This window comes from Oncorhynchus nerka, linkage group LG4 (assembly GCF_034236695.1).
Source record: "Oncorhynchus nerka isolate Pitt River linkage group LG4, Oner_Uvic_2.0, whole genome shotgun sequence".
NCBI lineage: Eukaryota > Metazoa > Chordata > Actinopteri > Salmoniformes > Salmonidae > Oncorhynchus > Oncorhynchus nerka.
In genome coordinates this window covers 56,830,275-56,846,884 of record NC_088399.1, presented here as the reverse complement: position 1 = coordinate 56,846,884, position 16,610 = coordinate 56,830,275, and the positions used below count along the sequence as shown (strand labels likewise).

The window sequence follows — 16,610 nt, the reverse complement described above, 5'->3', positions numbered from 1 at the left end:
AGTAGTTGTTTTTTATGGTAAGAAAATAATACAAATTGTTGATCCAAAATTGATTCTGTTCAATACATAGCAACAGTAATCCAGAGTTTATATACATCATTGGTTTGGACAGCCAGACTGTAACCTCTGTGCTGTAATTGTAAATGATTGCATCAATGCAGCCACGTTTGTGCACAAGAAGTCCCACCATGACATGATAATATCACATACTCTCTAAATATCCTTGAAACATAAATGTATCTATAGTCACATCTACACAACCCATCATGACACTTCAATTAGTTTCAAATAATTTATTTGATGTTTTTCTCTCATGAAGCCAGCTTCTTCGACCACAATAGAAAACAGAATAAAAGTAGTATTAAAATTGCACACGTGGGAGCATAAATCAGATATTCCATCAATCTGATATTCTTTATTTAGATTATTTCTCATCAAAAAAGAGCACCTAATATTGAGATTACAGCATCCCATGGAGCCATTATAATGTTTGTGCCCTTATTTGGGATGTCGGTGATTCCTCACAAAACCAGGATGACATAATACCATGAGTTGGGAGATTTCACAACATTTAATCCATAGAATGCTTCTTTGGAGGAAGGATCGTTGAAATATATTTTACATTTGTATTTAAAAGCAGAATTGAGAAATAATTCATTGAAGTTGTCATAGTTATTACATTTTGGCCTTACCCAGGCCTCCTTTAAGACGCCATGTTTCATATGTAGGTGCTACAAAAACCTGTGTCTCTTTTCCACTTACTTTGAAACATGAGTGGTATTTTGATTTCAATAACAATTTTCTTACATGAATTAATGAATATAACACAAACAAGAATATAGAATATATAAAAATATATTTGGCAAATCTTTCAACATATTGTACATCCTGCAAATCACCAGCAGAGGGCAACCATTTTGAATCAATTTTACATTTACATTTTCACATTCACTCTGTTCTTAATGCTTACAAATTGGAAAATAACTAAAAGCAACAGAGAACTTTGATATGTCCATAGAGTATATTATGTTCAACAATATATAGAAAAAATTGCTAAATCAAAAAATGTACTCATTCTTCCGTATTCATAAATTAATGCAAGAAAATTGTTATTGAAAACAAAATACTACTCATATTACAGAGCAAGCGGTAAAGCTTCATATGCCACCAATGTTTGCTTTGTAGCACCTACAGATAAACATAATGGAGTCTTAAAAGAGACCTGTGTAAGATCAACATTTCATAAATATGCCAACTTTGATTAATTATTTCTCAATTATGCTTTTAGATACAAATGCCAAATATATGTCACCAATCCCTCCTCCAAAGGACCATTCTATGGATTAAATGTTGTAAACATCCCTTAGATCATGTTTTCACCCACATCCCCCATGTAGTCTCTCACATGATAACACCAGAGACACAAACATAATACCTTTTCCATTCAAAACTATGCAGTCAAATTAGTATAGATACAGTAGATATACTACTCTTTTTCATTCGACCACATTAATTCCACTAAAGGGCAAACAGTGAAACCTAAAAAAAAAAAAAGATTATAATAATGTGTATTGGTGATTATTCCATAATGTATCATCAGTGTTTTAAATTATGTGCATTAAGGCTAGCTGACATCCATGTTGTGGTTGAAACAGAAACAGTAATTGAACAAAAGAGAATTGTCATGACGTTACATATAGCCATGGTTTACCAGAAACAACACATGAGGGGTGTTCACAAGGCTCAAAATTCACCTTGGACTTGTAGATGACCTGTTCTTTATGTCATCGGTATGAACAAATCCAGCAGGCACAGGGACCAGATGATATACGGTAAGCATCATTGAGGATGTGTCCAAAATAACATTCTAATCCCTTTATGGTGCACTACTTTTGTCCAGAGCCCTGTCGGGAATAGGGTGTCATTTGGAATGCACTGGGAATCGTTACAGTGCTGATGCAGAGTTTATATACAGTAGAGACCTTGTGTTGTTGATCTAAGCTAACTAAAACTAAACTGACCGGACCCTTTTTACCATACATTTGTAATCCACTAACTTGCATAGACGTGATCATCACCCAAAAGTACACAACTGATAGTAAAAATACAACAAGTGTATATAGTAAAACTTATTGGCTACAATATGTACCATGTTTTCATATTGTCTTTACACTTTTACACTGAAATAGAGGAGTTGAGGCTCCATCCACCATTCTGTCACGTGTGCTACCTCTCGAGCCTCTTGGTCACCAGGCTGCTCGTTATGGGGCACACGTGTCACCATCGTTAGGCGCACCTGCGCATCATCAGACACACCTGGACTCCATCACTTCCCTGATTACCTTCCCTATATATGTCACTCCCTTTGGTTCCTTTTCCAGGTGTCATTGTTTCTGTTTCAGTTCCCTGTCTATGCGTTGTTTGTGGTTTGTATTATATTGCGTTTAATTATAAAAACACTCACTCCCTGAATTTGCTTCCCGACTCTCAGCGCACATCGTTACACATTCATCTCAACAACTACATAAAACTGTTGTTTTATTTTATTCAAAACCAATAGTCCCTGATCCTATGTAAAATAAAATATTGTACATCAAAAAAGATTACAAACATTAAATGAATAGTTTCAAAGAAACAAAATACAGGAAAACAAAAGTCATATTGCAAGATCAAATCTAATCTTAACCACATAACTTGAGCAATTTGGCGAGCCGACTGATGTCTACCGATGGCAAGACTCATCTGTAAAATAGAGAGATAAAGAGGAGTTATGAGACACAATTCAGACTGGACAACCACATTTCAGACTGGACAACCACATTTCAGACTGGACAACCACATTTCAGACTGGACAACCACATTTCATGACTGGACAACCACATTTCAGACTGGACAACCACATTTCATGACTGGACAACCACATTTCAGACTGGACAACCACATTTCAGACTGGACAACCACATTTCATGACTGGACAACCACATTTCAGACTGGACAACCACATTTCATGACTGGACAACCACATTTCAGACTGGACAACCACATTTCAGACTGGACAACCACATTTCAGACTGGACAAATTTCAGACTGGACAACCACATTTCAAACTGGATAACCACAATTCCGACTGGACAACCACATTTCAGACTGGACAACCACATTTCAGACTGGACAACCACATTTCAGACTGGACAACCACATTTCAGACTGGACAACCACATTTCATGACTGGACAACCACATTTCATGACTGGACAACCACATTTCAGACTGGACAACCACATTTCATGACTGAGGGGTGTATTCACTAGAAACCAAACGGATGCAGACGGGCGAAAACTGAGAGGGACTAACCTGGACCTGTCCAATAAGAAACACTTGGCTTAGTTGCAGAATGTTTTGCAATGGTTTGCACAGGTATTCAGCTGCACTATAAATACAAAAGTATGTGGACACACCTTCAAATGAGTGGATTCGGGCTATTATAGCAACACCCGTTGCTGTCAGGTGTATACAATCGAGCACACAGCCATGCAATCTCCATAGACAAATATTGGCAGTAGAATGGCCTTACTGAAGCGCTCAGTGACTTTCAACATGGTACAGTCACGTTTTCCAACAAGTCAGTTCTTCAAATTTCTGCCCTGCTACAGCTGCCCTGGTCAACTGTGAATGCTTTTATTGTGAAGTGGAAATGTCTAGGAGCAACAACGGCTCAGCCGCGAAGTACAAGCAGCGCCGTCTCATTGATCACTCCACCTTCTTGAGAGCCCTACTTACCTCTTCCGGAATGCTTCATTGGAGAGCCGAGCACCTGTCGGGCGTTCCTAGCTCAATGTATCCTCGTCTTCAAGCTTCAGCCCTCCTCCTTCCCCTCGGATCGCTCCAAGATAGCCTACCTCATCACGCTGATGATCGGGAGGGCTCTCACCTGGGCTACTGCTGTGTGGGAACAAGCGGAGAGTGCTTGGAATCAAGAGGCAATGTTCGATATGTTCCTGCACGGCGTCTCTGAGGAGGTCAAGGACAAGCTTGCAGCCCGGTAGTTACCTACAGAGCTTGACCATCCATATCGATGGGCGATTACGGGAACAACGGAGGGAGAGGAAATTGGATTTTGCACGCACGCCCAGGGATCCCACCTTGCAAATGGAAGATCACTTTCAACACGGCCTGTGGTCATTACGCGAGTATCGGTTCATGCCATTTGGCCTTACCAATGCCCCTGCTGTGTTCCAGTGTCTGGTCAATGACGTTCTCCGGGACATGTTGAACCGGTTTGTCTTTGTCCTCATCTTCTCCCATTCCACCCAAGAATATGTGCTCCACGTCTGACAGGTTCTCCAACACCTCCTGGAGAACCAGCTGTTTGTAAAAGCAGAGAAGTGTGAGTTCAAACGTTCCACCATATCTTTTCTGGGTTTCATCTTTGTTGCAGGGAGTGTGAAAATGGATCCCGGGAAGGTGAGAGTGATGGTGGATTGGCCCCAGCCTACTTCCAGGGTGCAGCTGCAACGCTTGGGGTTCCTGGGGTTCACCAACTTCTATCGCCGCTTTACCCTGGGGATACGGCACCCTGGCTTACCCCCTGTCTGCACTCACCTTGCCCACGGTTCTGTTCATGTAGTCTCCAGCTGCTGACCGGGCATTCTGGTGGAGGCCGATGCTTCTGATGTTGGAGTGGGGGCGATCCTGTCCCAGCATTCTGCCCTGGACCTCAATCAAGCTACATCCCTGCACCTTCTTTTCCCACGGCATCAACGCCACGGAAAATAACTACGATGTGGGGAATCGTGAGCTTCTCGCGGTGAAGATTACGTTGGAGGAATGGAACAACTGGCTGGAGGGGGCGGAACACACATTCATCATGTGGATCGACCACAAGAACCTGGAGTATCTCCACACCGCCAAGAGCCTCAACTCCAGGCAAGCCAGATGGGCCATGCTATTGATACGGTTCAACTTCTCCCTCTCGTAATGCCGGTATCCAAGAATGTCAAGCCGAATGCACTGTCCTGCTGTTATAGCCCCATGGGTACCACCCCGGAGCCCGAGACCATCCTTCCCACCTCGTGCTTGGTGACGGCACTCAACTGGGGTATAGGGAACCAGGTCCGGGAGGCGCAGTGGTCCCAGCCGAACCCTGGGGGGGGGCCCTGATAATCGGATGTTTGTGCCTAACGCTGTCCTCTCCGCGGTCCTGGAGTGGGCCCATTCCTCCAGGCATGCCTGCCACCCGGGGTCCCGTCGGACCCTGGCCTTCGTGCGGCAATGCTTTTGGTGGCCTATGATGGTTCCGGATGTTGCCGCGTTTGTATACGCCCGCACGGTCTGTGCCCAACATAAGACTCCTCGGCAAGCGCCGGCTGGTCTTCTGCAACCACTGCCTGCCCCTCACCGATCCTGGTCCCACATTTCCCTGGATTTCGTCATGGTCTTCCCCCGTCTGAGGGCAACAACGCCATCCTGACTGTGGTTGACCGGTTTTCCAAGGCCGCTCACTACATAACTCTCCCTAAACTACCCTCGGCCAAGGAGATGGCCCAGTTCCTGGTGCAGCACCTCTTCCGGATCCATGGACTGCCCGCGGACATGGTCTCCGACTGGGGGCCTTAGTTCTTGTCCCGGTTCTGGAAGGTGTTCGGTTATCAGTCCATTTCCCATTTTCAAGATTATTAGCCCCTCTGCTGTTAGTCTTCTGTTGCCAAGTACTCTTCGTATACATCCCACCTTTCATGTGTCCAGAGTCAAACCTACGTATGTCTCACAGCCCTTTGTCTCCTGTGTTCTCTGTTTGTCCATTGCCAGTTCGTCTTGTTTGTCAAGTCAACCAGCATTTTTTTCTCAGCTCCTGTTTTTTCCAGTCTCTCCTTTTTCTCACCCTCCTGGTTTTGACCCTTGCCTGTCCTGACTCTGAGCCTGCCTGCCTGACCACTCTGCCTGTCCCTGACGCTGAGCCTGCCTGCTGACCTGTACCTTTTCCCCACCTCTGGATTGTTGACCTCTGCCTACCCTGACCCTGCCTGCCGTCCGGTACTGTTGCCCCACCTCTGGTTTACTGACCCCTGCCTTGACCTGACTATTGCCTGCCCCTGTTGGAATATTAAACCATTGTCAATTTGACGTGTCTGCATCTTACCTTGATTCCTGATACTGGAAGCAACGTCTTTTCGTCAAGAGCTTCATGAAATGGGTATCAATGGCTGAGCAGCCACACACAAGCCTAAGATCACCATGAGCAATGCCAAGCGTTGGCTGGAGTGGTGTAGAGCTTGCAGCCATTAGACTGGAGCATGGGAAACGCGCTCTCTGGAATGATCATGCTTCACCATCTGGCAGTCCGATGGATGAATCTGGGCTTGGCAGATGCCAGAAGAATGCTACCTGACCCAATGCATAGAGCCAACTGTAAAGTTTGGTGGATGAAAAATAATGGTTTGGGGCCGTTTTTCATGGTTCGTGCTAGGCCCCTTAGTTCCAGTGAATGGTCATTTTAACGCTACAGCATACAATGACATTCTAGACGATTATTTGCTTCCAACTTTGTGGCAACAGTTTGGGGAAGGCCCTTTCCTGTTTCAACATGACAATGCCCCTGTGCATAAAGCAAGGTTCATACAGAAATGCTGAGATCGGTGTGGCAGAACTTGACTGGCCTGCACAGAGCCCTGACCTCAACCCCATCGAAAACCTTTGGAATGAATTGGAATGCCGTCTGCGAGCCAGGCCTAATCATTCAACATCAGTGCCCGACTGCATTAATGCTCTTATGGCTAAATGGAAGCAAGTCCCTGGAGCAATGTTCCAACATCTAGTGGAAAGCCTACCCAGAAGAGGGAAGGCTGTTATAATAACAAAGGGGGGACCAACTCCATATTAATGCCCATAATTTTGGTCATGTAGTGTATTTGTAAGGAAGTGACATATACTGACCCACTCTCAGCACTCTCAGGCCAACCGCTGCCCCCACATTCCTGCTGCTCCTGGACACAAGCACTCCTCTCTCCTCCTCGTCTTCCTCCTTCACCTCCTCCTCCCTCCCTTTCACCTGACCAAGTAAGGGGGAGTGGGTGGAGTCAAACATGGAGGTCTCTGATGGGTACTCACACACCTGCTCCAGCTGGGTCTCGTCGAAGCACACCTTCACCTGGAGGGGGCAAACAAGACACAGGAGAGAGGCTTAGGACAGTTCACACAAATGAGCCACACCCTTATAGACAGCCTGACCACATTGCAGTGTTACATAATAAGGATGGACATGCTTCAAGAACAAGAACAAAAAATAACCTGTACTTGCAGTGTTGCCCTTATTTCGTATGAAAGGGAGATGGTGAAGGCACCCATAAAAAACGACATATTTAGGTTGTACTGAGTCGGACCCTCCCTGACAAAAATGTGTGTAACCTACAGTTTGTTTACTTAGCAGGGACACTGCGTTCACTTTGGTGTAAACAAAGTTGCTGCCTGGACCCAAAAGGAAGTAAAACCTGGCCCCTGGGAGGTATGTGTAGGTCGTTATAGTACATTATATTATAGGTCGGTGTAGTACATTTATATTCACAACAGACTGACTGTCCACACACTCCTGATAATAAACTGGTGTGAGAGAAGTTAGACGAATCAAGCTCAGGCCCAGGAGGCTAATCCCTTACTGAACTGATTAACCCAGGCTAACACAGCAGGGGAGAACATGGAGGACAGACAGAGAACCAGAGAGAGAGAATGAGGAAGAAAGGAGGCGCACTGTGTCAAACGCTGCACCCGAGTGGCACAGTGGTCTAAGGCACTGCATCTCAGTGCAAGAGGTGTCACTACAGTCCCTGGTTCGAATCCAGGCTTTATCACATCCGGCCATGATTGGGAGTCCCATAGGGCGGTGCACAATTGTCCCCGCGTCGCCGGGGTAAGCCGTCATTGTAAATAAGAATTTGTTCTTAACTAACTTGCCTGGTTAAATAAGGAAATAGTCACATCGGGAACCTTTACGAATACTCAAAAAAATGTCTTACACAGGATGTGGGACGAGAATGGTACCTTGGTCTAGTTTGAGAGAAATAGATGTGCCAAGGGAACCTAGGGATTGAGGAAGGGCGAGACAAAAGATCTGACCGAGGATGAGGAGGAAGTCACCCCCCTCTGTGAGATGATGCTGCTGCTCGGGGGAGCTGACGGCAAACAGTCTCAAGGACAGCAACGTGAGCAACAGGTGGCCAGGAGGCACCAATAGGCTACGGAAGAGTTACAGCAGGACGACTATAGTAAAGGAGAGCTGTGCTTAACAGCTAGGAGTTGGTGCCGAACAGATACCAAACAAACAATTCTTGGGGGTTTTCTCATTACTCAGTGTGGACTGAGTGGGTGAGATTCATTCAGGTGGATATATTTGGGTGATTTCAGTCAGAGTATGTCCATTCAGTTACAGAGGATGATACTTTGTCATTATCCACATCCTGTATCATAGTTGATTAATAAACAACCCTGCATAATTGATTCACTGAAAACCAGTCTGTAGTGGAGATCGGGGTATGTTGAGCCGTTTTTTACATTCAGCGTCACTACGTCAGGGGAAATATAGTATTCTTTCTAACAAAGGATGTGGTGTATCGCTGGAAATAATCAGAATGAATGTAAACATAACAGTTTTGAAAACATAGCTTGTCCAAATAAAGTGGTCTCTTGAGCATAGTGACAGGTAAGTTGAGCAGCCTTGGGGTAAGTGGGTGATGGAGTCCTGTGACAATGGGTGATGGTGCTGGTAGGTCAAAGTTGAATTCATGAAATGGGGGAGTGGTATATTGTATATCCTAAATGTATACCTACATTAAGATATAGATCTCTCTGTTCAATATCACTTATCCTCCCATTTCTTGACCACTTGTCTGGGACAGGGATGTTGTTTCGATGTGCCAATTCGTAGGCAAATTCTCTGCATTTGAGGCTACTAAGCCCAATGAAATTGGTCCGCAAGACTCTTGATATGTTTATCATCTCAGACTCCATGTCATCAGATAAGACCTTGTGTGCCTCTGTTACTCTTTCATAGCCTCTCTTTCGAACAGGTACAGTTCTTTTTTTGTCAGTGTACCTCTTCAGTGTCATTCAGTCAAACAAAAAGAATCATCCCTTGCTCAAATGGACTTTTTCCCTTCTCTCACTTCCATGTCTGAACTCTCAAGAACCTTGAGGGGGGGCTACACCCCTGCTTGTTTACGTTTGGAAACACGGGGCATGATGATGTCTGCTCTGTCACAATAAAAATGCACGATCTTTAGTTCATATGCATGACACGTGGCAAAAATATATATACATAAATACATAAAACTGACAAAATGTAATCATAATTTGAATGGGGTTTGGTGGCCGTTGGCTTACCCCAGCGTTTCCCAAACTCGGTTCTGATTCAAATAATGAACTCATCATCAAGCTTTGATGAATTTAATCAGATTTGTAGTGCTAGGGGTAAAACCAAAACATGAACCCCTTTGGATCCAGAGGACTAAGTTTAGGAAACCCTGACTTACCCCATGGACATGGGCTCAACTTATCCCAAGGCAAACATTTTGACTACTATATATTAGCCCACACAGCTAGGAACTTTCATGCTAGGTTTAGGACCTCATATTGTAGCTTATAGAGACCCCAACTGATGTATAAAACAATCTTAAAACTTTAACATTTGGTTTAGATACAAGCATCATGAAACCTACAACACAATATGTTCATTTAACTTGCTTACCACATTTTCCATGTGGTTTCTTCCTTCATAGACTACATGAAATGATGACCTCTTCCTAAATATTTGGTCACATGATTCATCTTGTGTGTGGTTTCTTAGAAACGAGGGGTGGCTCAACTAATTGTTTGGCTCAACTTACCCCACTCTCCCCTATATTTGCTATTTCTCTGTCTCTATCATTCAGAGGAAGTGAGCAGGCCTGAAAGAGGAAATGAGAGCAAATACCCAGTGAATGCATCCAAAATGTCACCCTTTTCTCTGTAAAGTGCACTAGTTTTGACCAGGGACTCAGACATGCAGTGTCAGCTAGGGAATCACAAGGTTGTTGAGCTTCCCCTCACTACACTTCTGTTTAACCCCACCCTCCTCTTTCACTGACAAATGAGAGGCTGTTCCTCCTCAGTCGCACCAAAATTGGGCCTGATGACCCCATTTGAAGAAGTATAAATTGGAAATGAGGTTACAGTAGGATAGCATCATTAGTCAAATGTTGCAAAAACTATTCAATAAACATGGCAAGAGCTTCCTCAAGTGCCATTGCTAAATTAACAAGTTAGTAATTTTGTTTTTAGGTGTTATCATTCATTCCCATATTTGAACAAGTCTTGAAAGGATGTCATTGGCATCGCGAGACTATTCATTTCTTTCCTACCCTGTTGTTATATGCCGATAGGGCAACGCTTGCCAAAATTCCAATGCAGCAGAACAAACTCAGCAGAAACAGGAAAATACAAAGGAAGACTTGTCGGAAAGGCAACAACGACAGACTCATTGAAAGACAGGATCTGGCAGAGGAAGTAACCTGCAACATAATGGTGTGACGCAGTCCGTGAACTGTGTAGCATCTTACAGAAAACTAAAGGAAACAATAGCAACGTGCTTTATACTAAAGGTCATGCTGCCTGAGTAAAGTACAGTACATGAACCATACATGTTTAAGTATATAACAATAGGTATACTGTATACAGTAATTGCTCTAAATATGCACATTCTGGTCTAACTTACTATATAAACAGACTGTACCAGACTCATCCCATTCTAAAGCTCTTGCTCTATTTGTGTGGGGAGACTGCCAGCCTTGTCTTTAGTTCTGCCCTGATGAGCCACTTTGTTATGTAGGCGTCCTAATTACAGTACTCTAAAAGACTCTTCTGTGTCTGAAATGGTACCCGGAAGCATCCTGTCTCTAACAGGCTATGGCTCCAATTGTTTTCACGAAAAGGGGACGCAATGTTAAAAGCATTTTGAACTTTTGTGAGATAACTTGTCTTTCTATATGAAACAGAAAAAAGTGATGACTGATTCACAACCCACATACCTCGTCTCTGAAAAACCTCCGGTCAGACAGACAGAATTAGATAGGGGGGGAGGAGGAAGGGTGGCTCTAGTTGTCGGTGTGATTTCCTCAAGTGTTACATGAAGGCTAATTTGAAAGTGACTGGTAATTCTATACATTACGGTCACCCTAACAAATGATTTATAACGGGTTTATAATTAGTTTATTATTAAATGAGACCACACAGCCACTGCTACTAGTAGGCTACTTTACAGCTGAGAATCATGATGTCGTGCTTGATAAGGCATTAACAGGCTTAGCTCAGTTGACGTGTTCTAACTCCTCAGTTCAATCAAACAGGATGTTCTAATGCGAGTGAAAGGGGATTCTACATGATAGTGTGGGGGGGGGGGGGCATTCTGGGGACTGGTGATAAAAAGGTTCAAATGGAAGCAAGTAGGAAAGAGGTGATGTTTTCTGACAGTCACAGTACGTGTGACAACTCAAAACACTATCATCGATCTTATCCCATAACACACTGATCATCTATTCAAGCCATTTTCTGCTACTTTCGTTTTGTTTTACCAATTGGGTCTTCATTAAACACAACCTTAGATGATGGGATCCCATGATCATCACTACAAGATGCGATACTTCATCAATACAATTTATAGTGCATAGTCTGCAATATGCCAAACGGCAGTCTACACTCACCCCTTTGGGAGATGCTTTGGAAGTCTTAACTAGGCAGGACTTGTCCAGGTTCTGATACCCGCCGATCACTTCGATCTCCTCCGCAGTGGGGTACCTCTTCTTGCCTCTCTCTCCTTCATCGGTTAGGACAGGCATCTGGGACTGGGCAGACGTATTGGCCAGGGGTCTAGAGGATACTGAAACAGCTTCCACGGCTGCCCCTCCAACAGGCTTCCTGGGGATGATGGTGATGGTGGTGCCCCTCTTGACCTGCTGGCCTCCAGAGAGGCTTCTGATGGTGAAATGGGCCGGAGAAGGGGAAGGGGAGGGAGAGACGGAGGGGGACTGGGATGGGGAAGCTGATGGGGTGGTTGGTACTCCCTGGTCTGGGTGTAATGAGTTCTCAGGAGAGGGGGTCAGGACAGATCTGGAGTTGATGGTAATGGATCGGGCCTGTTTGGGTTGGTTGGACTGGGCCTGCTTGGGTTGAGGAGGCCTTTCAGAGTGCAGTTGCAGATTGGAGTGAGATTTTCTGGGATTTAGGATTGTTTGCTGGTCCTTTTGCCTCAGATGCTTCTGCTGAGGTTCCTTATTAGGCTGGTTGTGTGATATCCTAGGGCTTTGCTGAGCTTTAGACTCTTTATCTTTCAAATTAATATTTTGTCCAAAAGACGACTGTGCTGCGTTGTCGTCATGTGATAGTCTCTGTACTTCCTGTTGTTCTCGCAACTGAAGCTGTTCCACCTGACGCTGTACAGTCTGAAGTCCGGACTTCTCATCGCTGGAAGAGGCTTTATTCCCAGGAGCCCCACCACCACCCCACAGCTGCTTCTGTGTCAGCCTCCCAACTGATCTCTCTGGACTGCATGGCTCCTGCTGTTCTGCGGATATGTCGGACTGTACCTTAGGAGTGTGTGATGGGATAGGCCTATCCACGGTCCTGTCACTCATGCACACCGCCGCCCTGGACCCCACCGTTTTCAAGTTATAGATCCGGCTCATTTCAGCAAGAGAGGGAGGGTGAAGCAGAGAGGGGGAGAGAGAGTCTAAGGGCGCGGGAGAGTGTGAAGGAGGCAGATAATGCAGCCTGTACTCTTCCTCCGAGAGTTTATCCTCTCCTTCTTCTCCTCTGCCTCCGGTGTTCTGTTTCCTCTGCCGACCCCTGTCGCACCGTAACTCTGCTAGTACATGTTTGGTTGGATCTTCCCCTCTCTCAGTTGTGTGAGAGCTGAACAAGGCTACTTCACAGGCTGCGATGGAGATCCCTCTGGTTTCTTTCTCTCCTTTGACAGCTTGCGAGAACGAGAGAGGAACAGGAAGCTGGGAGACGGCTTTTGACACGCTCACTTCCTGTGTGACGTCAAACTGAGTGGATGTTGTCTGCGGTGGGGAGCCTTCCTGTCTCTGTCTCTCTCGCTCTATTTCGTTCCCCATCTCTCCTTCCTCACACCAGTCTGAACTTGAAGCTTTTCTAGTCCTTCTAGTCCCAGCCTTTTCTGTTCCCTCAGTCGCATCTCCATCGTCCCCCGTCGTTGCCACTCCCTCCGTGTTCCTCAGCCTCTCCTTCTCTCTCTGTTGGATTTTCTCTCGCAAGGATTCGATGTGAGACAAGGGCTTGCCGATCCTCCAACTGTCCACACCTTTTCCTCCCTCTCCTTCACAGCTCTGGTCGTATTCGCTTTGGAAGCTTGCCTCCCCCACACCATAGAACACGGTCCTTGGTATGTGTATCTCAAGTGGCATTGGAGGGGTTCCAACTGAGGCAAAGCACTTTGGAGACTTAGGACACTTAGGGGTCACTTCATGAACTGACTTTTTGGGGTAAACATGACTGTGCACGTGTGCGCCAGGTGAATGTATAGTGTCCTTGCTTACCTCACCTGGCTCCCTATAAGCTTTGCTCCCTCTCTCAGTCTCTGTGTCCTCCCTCATCACGCCTTTGCCATCCTGCATCAATGTTTGGGTCCCTTTGTGATTGTCACGTTCATTCACTGTCCCCCCAACTCTCTCTATCTTGTTGATAAGATCCTCTGTGTGCTGTGACAGTGGTGACTGGGTTGAATGGTGTCCCGGTGCTCCTTGACTACTATGCCAATCTGTTCCTTTATGTGCCACAGTACTGAGCAAGGTTGATGAGCACTCTGTAAACGCTGACACGTGGTTGTAATGACTATCGACAGACTGAGGAGGACTGGCTCTGTCTATGGAGAGGGTGATCACACAGTTTTGCTGAGTTGTTTCAACTGAAATTGTGCAGTCCCTTACCTCTGATACCCTCTTCATGTCCCTTACCTCTGATCCTCTCCTAAAGTCTGACTCCCTTCTCTCCCGCACTTGAGGTTCCGCCTCTCTTCCACCCACCCCCTCTCTCCCTTTGCTCCTCGCCTTGTCCAACCCTCTCTCGCTTTCTTCTCTCATTTGCTCTACCTCTTTTTCCACTGCTCTCTCTCGACCATCCTGTCTGATGGGCACTCTTCGGGCAAACGAGGCCTCTGTGTTTCTAACTGAGGCCATTGTAAACCCTACCTCCCCATACATATTCTCTGTGAGTCCCTCTGTCCCCTTGTTGCTAAAATCTAACTCCACTCCTGTTACTCTCTCGACCCAACGGTCAATCTCTTTTCCGGCGTTACTTTCCAAAGCAGGCCGTCTCTCGTGCTGTCCCCCTACCGTCCTGTCTGCTTTTATGCATCCCTCTCTATGCTTCCCCACAGGCACTTTATCTGAAAGCCAGGTCCAGCACCCCTGCTTGCCTCCCCTCTCTGACCATTCCCCCTCCACTACATCTCCCTTTGCTGCCACCCTCCTGTCTGAACATGTCCTCTCCACAACCTTCCTATCGTGGTTCCCCTCGTCCTGCATGCCATTCTCCTTTGTGCATATCACGCGGTCAGAGAAGCTGAATGACCGCTTGGGCACACCCCTGAATCCTGCATGTTCCTCCTCCCCTCTCCTGTCTCCATCATCCAGACAAAACGGTTCTCTGCCCCTGCCAGGCCGGATGAAACACTCTGAGCTTTTAGACCGGGATGGGGGTTTTGGATGTTCTCTGAATTTCTTTGTGTGCTCCCCAAATTTACTCAGCAGCTCACTCACCCTAACTCCTCTCTCGTTGTGGATACTGTCATCTGTGTCACCATATCTCCGATCCTCTTTTTCTGAAGAAGCTACTTGTGTCCGTGGTCGGTCTTTCTCCCTCAAGTTTTCCCTCTCTTTATCTTTCATCATCAGCCATGCCACCTCTCTCTCCAGCTGCCTCTCACAGTCTTTCCCTCCATCTTTATTGCACTTTGCATCTCTACCTCTTTCTCCGTCTCCTTCCCTGCCTGTCCCTTTGAGACCTCCACTTCTTGAGTCCTCATTGCCAGCTAAGGGTTTAATGATCAATATTTCTGATGCCCGGATCTCTGTGACACTCCCTCCACCAGCCAGAAACTCCTGGAGGTCCATCTTTACATCTCTATTTTCCTGCTCCTCTTCCATCACCTCCCTCTCCCTCTCTGACTCTCTCCTTCTACCCCTCCTTTCATCACTTCCCTTTCTGTCCTGTTCAATAATGATGATGTTGTCTGCTCTGATGGTACGAAGGCCTGGGACTAGTGGATAGGAGTACTTGGCGGTTGGAGAATTTGAGTCTCCCTCCTCCCTCTCCTCCTCTTTTCTCCCTCTCGGGCAATCCCTTTCCCTGTCTCTCACAGTATCCCGGCTCGTCTCTCTCCCGGCACTCCTGTCCCTTTCTCTGCCTCTACTCCTGTCCCTTTCTCTGCCCCCACTCCTGTCCCTTTCTCTGCCCCCACTCCTGTCCCTGTATCGCTCTATTTGTATTTCTATATCTCTTCCCTTCCCAGACTCTCCATCATGACCTTTGACGTGGCCTCTTTCTTTCTCCTTTTGCCTCTCTCTCCCTACTTCTATTTCCTGCTCATTCCCTTTCTCGTGGCCCATCTCCCCAGCCCTCTCTGCTTCTCTTCCCCTCCTCCATCCGCCATGTGTGCGAATGAATGAGTTTTGTCCGACAGGGATGATGGTCTCCTTTAACACCAGACTCTGCGGTTTAGCCTCTTCATCCAGCCAAGGCCCTGTGATGTCTGGGCTGAGTGGTGGTTCACTTCCCAGCTGCACTAGTGTAGAGCTGTCCAGGTCACTCGCAGGGTCAGAGGGGGACCTGCCCTCCTTGACATGGAGGGGGCCCTCCCTCTCCTTGTCCCCGAAACTCTCCTGTTTCATTCTCCTCCTCTGGATGATCCCTCGCTTCCAGGCAGGCATGCTGGCGAGTTTGTCCTCCTCCTCTTTTTCTCTCTTCTCTCGCTCCTCCTCCTCCCTCCTCTTTCGCTCCAGCAGGAGTTGTTTCCATTCCGGTAAAGAGGAGACAGACATAACAGAGAAGAGGTCTTGCTTTTGGCAAGTTGCCTAATCTTCCTTTCTTTTAACGCTCTGGCAACAGGTCTGTCAAAAAGGACACATATGTAATAATTATAATAAACACATGTTGTGATTTAAATTGTATAGCATATTCCCTTTCGAACTGATCATAGAAAACTGGAGAAAAATGAGTGCGTCACTTTGCTTTCAAATCAGAATAGACTTTATATTGAAATGTTGCCTATTAATAGGCCTACTTTGTACTTTATATCATGTGTAGAGGCTATGTAACTCACCTATGTAGCCTATTTACTGGGTGACATTTTACACAGGCTTCTTCCTCCCATGATGGTTACTTTCTCTAATCATAAAAAGTGAACATACATACCAACTATGCCTCTGATCTGCATGTAGCTATAAATTTGCAAGCCACGCGTTCACCACAATTACGCACTCCTCGTTTTAAGCATGCACGCAAAAAAAAATCTTTTTTTTTTTCTCCAAACTTACCAAATCCTGGGTATTCCGCAGTAATGCTTTCTAT

General features: G+C 45.9%; 1 protein-coding gene across 4 annotated transcripts; it reads right to left on the bottom strand.

The window, feature by feature from the left end:
• Nucleotides 1-278: 278 nt before the first annotated feature.
• LOC115128239 (serine/arginine repetitive matrix protein 2) lies at nucleotides 279-16,133 on the bottom strand. Of its 4 annotated transcripts, XR_003863489.1 has the most exons (4): nucleotides 11,726-16,133; nucleotides 6,933-7,146; nucleotides 3,780-3,941; nucleotides 279-2,742 (listed from the first exon to the last, which is right to left on the bottom strand). XR_003863489.1 is itself a non-coding variant. In XM_029657917.2 (3 exons), exons 1-3 carry the CDS (start codon nucleotides 16,079-16,081, stop codon nucleotides 3,895-3,897), a joined length of 4,617 nt encoding a protein of 1,538 aa, XP_029513777.1. In that variant the 5' UTR covers nucleotides 16,082-16,133; the 3' UTR covers nucleotides 279-3,894. The 4 variants fall into 4 exon arrangements, 3 of the variants coding, with proteins under 3 accessions (XP_029513777.1, XP_064873742.1, XP_029513778.1); XM_029657917.2 differs by having other exon boundaries at nucleotides 279-3,941; XM_065017670.1 differs by having other exon boundaries at nucleotides 279-3,938.
• Between the last annotated feature and the right edge of the window lie 477 nt (nucleotides 16,134-16,610).

What these genes read in the sequence shown, in the direction of transcription:
- LOC115128239 (XM_029657917.2), bottom strand. Translation starts at nt 16,081, where the DNA reads ATGTCTGTCTCCTCTTTACCGGAATGGAAACAACTCCTGCTGGAGCGA. An exon ending in CCAAAGCATCTCCCAAAGGG is followed by an intron (nt 7,147 to 11,725) that starts GTGAGTGTAGAC and finishes TGCCCCCTCCAG; the next exon opens with GTGAAGGTGTGCTTCGACGA. An exon ending in CCTGAGAGTGCTGAGAGTGG is followed by an intron (nt 3,942 to 6,932) that starts GTCAGTATATGT and finishes GTTCCCACACAG; the next exon opens with CAGTAGCCCAGGTGAGAGCC.